At 42.8% G+C, this 8,130-nt stretch overlaps 1 protein-coding gene across 1 annotated transcript; it reads left to right on the top strand.

The window, feature by feature from the left end:
- The first annotated feature begins 5,301 nt into the window (after nt 1-5,301).
- Nucleotides 5,302-6,347, top strand: LOC136455183 (uncharacterized). The gene is made up of 3 exons (XM_066455317.1): nt 5,302-5,394; nt 5,437-5,739; nt 5,835-6,347. The coding sequence occupies exons 1-3, from the start codon at nt 5,302-5,304 to the stop codon at nt 6,345-6,347; spliced, it is 909 nt and encodes a 302-aa protein (XP_066311414.1).
- The last annotated feature ends 1,783 nt before the right edge of the window (nt 6,348-8,130 follow it).

Genomic DNA, 8,130 nt, shown 5'->3' with positions numbered 1-8,130 from the left:
TCAATTTGACCTGCAATTGATAAGGAGAGAAAGTTTATCAGTAATTTTAGGTGGAACATGTCTGTCTTGCCCAGATAGTTCTAAGTGTGCCGCTTCAGGAGCAGCCAGACAGGAAAATCGACTAAATAGCCGATACGCGAAGAAATCGACTGTTATGGACGGTAAAGCTTGTGGGTCATGATTGATTTTATGTTGACAAGTATAATGCACGCAGATGTAAGTGAAATCATCAGCTTGGTGGATATTACCATTGTGAAGCATTGAGCCGATGAATCTAACGAGAAAGGATATAACATGCAAACAAATTGACTGTTTTAGTACAAACGGATCTACAAACGCTCTAAATCTAATCTGTTACCATCAACAGTGAGGTTCGACCGGATCGATGGCAGCTATGATGATAATAACAAACTAAAAACCAAAGAATCCATAAAACCATCTATACATTGACAGGCTTTCCGAAAGACATGCTATATGTATGAAAGCTCGAGCGAATCGACTGAAATAGCCGATTCAGGTGAAATGGGACTACAACATGTGAATAATCGACTATTTAACATGGACAAACCTATGAACTCATCAGACTTAACCTGTTACCTCTAACAGTGAGGTTCGACCGGATCGATGACAGCCGTGATAAAGACAACAAATCAAACCTTCAAAGTAAACAGATCTATTCATATTTAACAGAATCATGGAGACACACTAGAGGCGTTAAAGCATAGGCGATCAGCTATTTAGCCGATGCAGGCATAGCAAACAGTCAAGGTCATGCCTGATCAAAAAACAAATCTACCAACTAGCATCCTCCGATCTAAAGTGCCATCAGTGGGGATCGATCAGATCGGTACAGCCATAATAGTGAACTATAGACCAGATTTAACTAGCCAGCAAACCTCCTCAAGATCAGACATGCCTTAACCACGTACTATGCATGATCAAGATCGAAGTAGAATAGCCGATGAAACATAACCCGTCGCTCAAAGTACGAAACAACATATTGTAATAAAGCAAATGATGGACTAAGAGAATATAAGGCCGATCTAGATCGATCTCGACCGGGCAGGTTGATGTTGCTGAAAACTAATGACAATAAGAACATCAGCAAGATCGGTAATTAATGAATCTACCCAAAGGATGTCACTCTTAGGTAGAGCTGATAACTTGGCCTTAATCTAATTCGAGAAGTGGAGGTCAAACTTAACCGATGCAGCCGTACTTGAACTAGATAAAGATTGATAACTAGCTTATGCTAGAGCTCGCAGTGGAGGTCGAACTTAACCGATGCAGCCTTACAAACCAAAGCATAAACCATGACGGTACTTACAGATAAGTCAGAGGTCAGCCGGATCGATGCAGCCCTACTTGTTGAAGAACTCACCGAGATCTACACTACTCCTACTCCTAAGGGTTGGCGTAAAGCCAAAAAAAGTAATTTGTATTTGATTGATTGGATGTTCTTTTTACAATAGCCGGGGTCCAATATTTATATCTGAAACCTAAGCATGAATCCTGCTCAAGTACAACTCATTACAATCTTTGGCATAAGAGAAAACATTTCTAATTTAAGATAATTTGGACCCTAATCTTTCCCTTTTTGTAGAGTCCGACATATCTTTCTCGATGCCAACCATAGCTTATTGTCGTTATCTGCTGGCGTCATCTAAAGAGAGCCGATTCCAGTGCCGCATCTAAATCGGATGATATCGACCCTTATGCAATCGATTCCTTGACAACACGATCTTGGAAGCTTCGAGTTCCTGCATTCTTCTTCCCAAATTTTGGTGTAAACACATGCCCCCCAATTTTGGGATAAAAATGATTTTATTCCAAAATTCCTATTTACCTGTTTACCACGTTGCCACCGTTTTATTCCAAGATTTACGCATGTCTCCTAACTTCTTGGTCCGAGTCTTATATAATATCCCAACAGTATCATTTCTAACTCACTCGGCCTATTTGCTTTCCCCTTCTTTCTCAATCAAATCTTAACAGCCGACGCCGCCATCGCCAAAGCCTCAACCCTAGCAAATCATCTATCCTATCAAGCTTTTATTCAAGTGATCTTCCTTAGATTCAAATCTATTTCGGCTGTAATGGCGACCAGTGACCACGTCCCTGAGGTATGCTTTCAAGTTTCCATTCTCCAAGTATCGGCCGCTACCCTGCATTTCTTTTCTTCTCAAATTTATTTTATCTGATTTCTAGGAAATGAGGAACGAAATCTTGATTCCATCGGTTGTTGCTCCCAATGTCTATTTTCTTGGGCCTATGGGTGACCTTGATCCATCCGATTTTATCCGTTAAGAAACCAACCAAATCCCCTTCAAACAATCTGTAGTGGATTTGTCCTCCTAGAACACCAAGGGTGTGTTTGGTTGCCTGCATAAGGGCAAACAAGGCTCTCGGGATGCAACCTGCTCATGTTTGGTTCCCTGGCCACCCTCTCGAGCCAGGCTCTGCTCGTGCAAAATCCCCCTCCTGGTCTGGCTCACGAGGAACGCCCAAATCAGCCGTTTTTCTTCAGCCTAGCTCGCTCCGTGCTCCCGTGAGCTCACGCGCCTAGCGATTCCATGCGCGGGGAGATGGTGCGAAGATCCTACGGTTACCTCCCCCATTCCCGCCATTCACTGCCTATATATCTTCCCTCCCGCCACCTCCCTCTCTTCTTCTTCTTGTCGTTCCCCGTCTGCGTCACCGGTAAGCTCCACCTCCTCTTCCTCCTCCCCCGGTGTTCTTGATGGATTCGTGGCCTCCTAATGCCTACCCTCTCTCTCGATTTGTTGCAGGTGCCATGGATTTGCGTCCTCTCGAAGCAAGTGAGTTTTTCCCCTTCTCTTTCTCCATTTTTTCTGTGCGATTTGAAACCCTAGGTCACCATTGTTTGTTGATCTCGCTGCAGGCACACCAGATCTAATTTCTTGGCTGTTATTGCGGTATGGATCCTTGTTCTTAGGTCTCAATTTTTTTTCTTGTTTTTTCAAGTAAAAATCCTATTTTGTGTATGCTAATCCTCTTGTCTTTGCTTGTGTGCTGCAGATCTGAGCTCCCTCACCTGCTGGGTTGGGCTTTTGCTGGTGCTGCTGCTTGTTGACGTGGGTATTTTGTATATCTACTCCCCCTCTCACCTCCCCCCTAATCTGTACCATGTGATAGTTAGTCCTGCGTTCTTGGATTCGGATGTATGTCCTACTTTGTGAGATTATGAGCAAGTATATGAAGTTTTGTCTGAGCTATTGTCCAAGTCTATGATGATTCCTTTTGTCCTGAGCTATTGCCTTAGTCTATGATGATGCCTTTTTCTGAGCTATTACCCTAGTCTGTGATGATGAAAGTCTTATTTTTAGCATGTTCTCGTATATGATGAATCCTTGATCTGAGCTTTTGTCCAAGTCCATGATGATGACATTGTCATTCTGAGCATTTGTCCTTAAATTCCATTCATTTTTTTCTAGATGGACTTGGAAGAGAAGAGACGCATTCTTTTTGCTCATGCTGCTGCTCTTATCACTGCTATGTATGCCCTGCTGTTTGCTAGACTTAGAATGCTTCAGAGTCAGCGACCTCAGATCAGTGATGGTCCAATGAGCATTAGGGATGAGGAGCGCCAAAGGAACTTGAACTTAATTTACAGCTACAATGATATAGAGTGTGTGAACATGCTTAGAATGAGAAGGGCACCCTTTTTTAGTTTGTGCAACTTGCTTAGGGACAAGAAGCTACTTGCTGACAACATAAATTCTTGTGTTGAAGAGCAAGTTGCAATATTTCTCCATATTGTTGGTCATAACCAACGATTTAGAGTTGTAAAGCAAAACTGGAGAAGGTCTATAGAGACAGTCCACCGCCATTTTAAAGATGTGTTGTATGCTATTGGTGAACTTAGACAAGAGATGATTAGACCTCCAAGCAATGAGACATCAGTAAAGATTAGCAACAGCCATAGATGGTATCCTTACTTTAAGGTAAAAAAACTGTCATATAGCTGCTAGGATATTGTTGCATTAGCTCATGTCAATTTACTATGCAATTTTGGATGCCATGTAGGACTGCATTGGGGCCATTGATGGGACTCATGTATTTGCCAAAGTTCCAGCCAAGATGCAAGCTGCATTTAGGGGTAGAAAGAATGCCCCCACACAAAATGTGCTAGCAGCAGTTAGCTTTGACTTGAAATTTACCTATGTGCTGGCTGGTTGGGAGGGATCAGCTCATGATGCCACAATTCTTGCTGATGCATTATAGAGAGAGGATGGGTTGAGGGTTCCACCAGGTAATTAAATCAACTATGATAATAAGAAGTAAATGTAACTGCAAAATGATGAATCTAATTGAACTCCACATTTGTTTTAGGCAAATTCTTCTTAGTAGATGCTGGATATGCTTGTCGGCCTGGATTTCTTCCTCCTTATCGAGGTTGTAGGTACCATCTTAAAGAATATGGGAATAGGAACTACCCAACCAACCCAAAAGAGTTGTATAATTTGAGGCACTCTAGTTTGAGAGTAACCGTAGAAAGGGCATTTGGGGCTCTGAAGAACCGTTTTCGCATCATTGACACCAACAAACCATTCAATCGCTTGAGGACACAAATCAAGCTTGTGCTTGCATGTTGTATAATGCATAACTGGATCCTTAGTTTTGGGGTTGATGAGGTTATTCTAGAAGAGTTCTCTTGGGTACCAAATGACACAAACAGTCAGCCCCATTCTACTCATATGGATGACAATGCTGCCTGGGCACTTTAGAGGGATGAATGGGCTAATCACATGTGGGCTAATAGGGGTCTTTCTAGAATCTAGAGTTCTATTATGTATCATTAAGTTGCCTGTGATTCATTTTATTCATGGACAAATGCTGTTTTTTTTCTGTGATACTACACTTGATCTAAGACTTTGGGCAATAGCAATGATGTTTTTTTTCTATGATACTACACTTGATCTGAGACTTTGGGCAATAGCAATGATGTTTTTTTCTGTGATACTACACTTGATCTGAGACTTTGGGCAATAGCAATGATGTTTTTTTCTGTGATACTACACTTGATCTGAGGCTTTGGGCATGTGCAATGATGATAAATTTTCTGTGATACTACACTTATGCTGAGGCTTTGGGCATGTGCAGTGATGATAAGTTTTTTGTGATACTACACTTATGCTGAGGCTTTGGGCATGTGCAATGATGTTTTTTTCTTGACATAATACACCTGTGCTAAGGCTCTGGGCATGTGCAATGATGTTTTTTTCTTGACATAATACACCTGTGCTGAGGCTCTGGGCATGTGCAATGATGAATTAGGCTATGGCTGAGGAGATGATGCCTACTGATGAGCTTGTGTTCCCTGGACTGAATGGTGGTCTTTTGGCTAGTGACAATGTGGTTGCTGGGGATGATGTGACTGGTTTCATACCAGCATCATAGGAACTTGCTCAGTAGAGGACCTCTCTAAGGTGGACTGAGCCCATGTCTGCCTTTGTGCTGAAGCAGATGTGCCAGCTCATTACCACTAGAGTGAGGACTGATAAGGGCTTCAAAGAAGTGCACCTGAACAAGGTGGCAAAGGCCCTGCAAGAGTTCTGTGGTCATGAAGTTAGTGATACCCAGGTGTACAACCACCTGAGGAAGTGGAGGCAGAGGTGGGTGAAACTGTCCAAGCTGAGGGACCTTAGTGGAGCTCAGTGGGATGAGGACAACTGCATGATTGTTCTTGAGGAGGAACACTACAATGGTCATACCAAGGTGAGCAAGAACCTGTGATACTACAACTTGATTTGTTAGATGACTCTTTGAAACATTTTGTCATTATGGCTAACAAGGGATAGTTCATTATGTAGGACCACCCCAATGATGCTCCACTGCTCAACAAGCCCATACAACACTACAAGCAGATGATGGTCATCTTTGGCAATGGTCAGGCAATAGGCAAGTGGGCTATGGGCTCCAATGAGCCACTTGGCACACCATCTGACTGTGCTAAGAGCTCACTGAAGACTGAGATCCTAAACAGTGGCAAGACTGTGACTCCTGAGGATACCAAGAGTGAGGGAGGAGTTGGTAACAAGAGGAAGAGATCCATGCTAGCAGAAGAGGATGTTGTTCTATTCACTAGCATGGCAGAGGCAGTGAAGGATGTTGCTAATGCTATTAGGTCGACCAAGGTTGAGGATTCCCACCCTGAGCTGTATGGTGTTGTTATGTTTGTGCCAGGCTTCACTAAAGAAGCACTGATGTGTGCTTACGGCCATCTGCTGGACAACAAGGCCTTGGGTTCAGCTTTTGTCAAGATGTCTGACTCCCACCGTGAGCTGTGGCTAAGGACCTACTTGGCCAAGCACTACTACATGTGAAGGCTTCATAGCTTGGGGTTGATCCTTTTGTGCAGTGCCTGCATTATCATGGTGGTCTTCTGATGCAGTGTCTGTCCCTGTGCAGTGGTGGCCTCTTTTGTGCATACCTAACTATAGCTGGTGGATGTGTAGTGGGTTGACCTTCTCTTTTGTGTAGTTGATCTGATCCTTCATAGCTTACTTACTAACACTAACATATAGTTAGTGTCTTAAATAACCCTGCACCTACAACCTAGATAAACCAAGTGCTGGCAATCTGACCATGAGTCCATTGCTAATGATGTGAACCTTGTGGTTTTGAACTTGATATGGGCACCAGCCTGTGCCTGTGATTTGCACAATTTCATTCTAAGCACTTGCCTTATTGCCTGTGATGTTTGTTTTCTTATATCTGAGCACATGTCCATTTCTTGTGATGCTTTATGACTGAACTGAGCACTTGTCCATTGCCTGTGATGTTTTTGGATTGATCTGAGCACATGTTCATTGCCTGTGATGTTTTTTGATTGATCTGAGCACATGCCCATTGCCTATGATGTTATTTTGATTAATCTGAGCACATGTCCATTACCTGTGATGTTTTTTTTATTAATCTGAGAACATGTTCAGCTATGGCTTGGTATGTTGTTCATGTTGGGAAGGAGCCTGGGGTCTACTCCAGCTGGGCTGAAGCACATGCTCAAGTAGATGGTTTAAGGGAAACTGCTACAAAAAATACAAAACAAGAAATGAAGCTTTGCTAGCTTTCTATGGTGATCAACCTAAAAATCCACCTCTCCTCCAACCTTTCAGTGCACCTCTACTAGAAAATGATGGAAATGGCAACTTTCGCTTGTGCCACAGTTCATTTATACTTGTAATAGCAGTAGTTATTGCCTTGCTAGTAGGTTTTTTCATTTGGAAATTGATGTAATATCTGATGTCAACTAGTGGGTGGTAATGTTACCACTACATGCAAGAGGTGACTAGAACTTGTATGTAGCCAACCAAACAATGATCCATGCATGGGCTTTTTAAATCTGCAAATACATGCATGCAACCAAACACTGTCTCAGCCCAGCCTGGTTCCATAGATGCATGCAACCAAACAACCCTTGTTGCATGCATCTGGCCTAGGCAAATGTAGCCTGGCTGCCTGGAGCTAGCTTGGTTGGGCTGGGAAGGGTACCAAACACGCCCCAAAACTCCCTTCAGAAACTGGCCCAAAATGCCTAGGGGATGGAGAGACTGGTTTTGTAGGGTATCCGAGAAAAAGGCTGGAGATTGAAAGATCTATGATTTGTATCAATGCCTGACACTCTCGTTGTCTGGAATGGAGATGAATGATTCACTCCTGATTTCTACATCTTATTTCTGGTCTAACACCCTGAATGCTTTTGTTTTTGGTCATGGCCCAATGACCATCACTTTGGCCGATGTTTATATGTTGACCAGCCTTAGAATAACTAGATCAATGCAGCCTTATGATTACTTAAGTGCTAGTTCCAAGAAATTAGCCAAAATATCAGACTGCATAGGATGGGCAAGCTACATTCTGAACCATATTAGAGATGGATCAACTGTTAACGAAAGGGAATATGTGGCTTTTCTAAATATGTGGCTAGAAAGATTCATCTTCTGTGGGTCATCTTGTGGTCCAACTTACAATCATAAACTCATGGCAGAGCATCTGGCAGTAGGCGTTGAGATTCCCCTTGGCAAATATCTGTTAGGATCAGCCTACCATTTGATGCATCAGGTGGCCGCTTAGCTGCTGAAGAATGAAGCGGTGCACACCATCAAC

The sequence above is a fragment of the Miscanthus floridulus genome, chromosome 5, assembly GCF_019320115.1.
Source record: "Miscanthus floridulus cultivar M001 chromosome 5, ASM1932011v1, whole genome shotgun sequence".
NCBI lineage: Eukaryota > Viridiplantae > Streptophyta > Magnoliopsida > Poales > Poaceae > Miscanthus > Miscanthus floridulus.
The sequence above is the reverse complement of the archived record's forward strand: the minus strand, read 5'-3'. Positions and strand labels throughout refer to the sequence as shown.

What these genes read in the sequence shown, in the direction of transcription:
- LOC136455183 (XM_066455317.1), top strand. Translation starts at nt 5,302, where the DNA reads ATGGCTGAGGAGATGATGCCTACTGATGAGCTTGTGTTCCCTGGACTG. An exon ending in ATGTGGTTGCTGGGGATGAT is followed by an intron (nt 5,395 to 5,436) that starts GTGACTGGTTTC and finishes CTTGCTCAGTAG; the next exon opens with AGGACCTCTCTAAGGTGGAC. An exon ending in ACTACAATGGTCATACCAAG is followed by an intron (nt 5,740 to 5,834) that starts GTGAGCAAGAAC and finishes TTCATTATGTAG; the next exon opens with GACCACCCCAATGATGCTCC.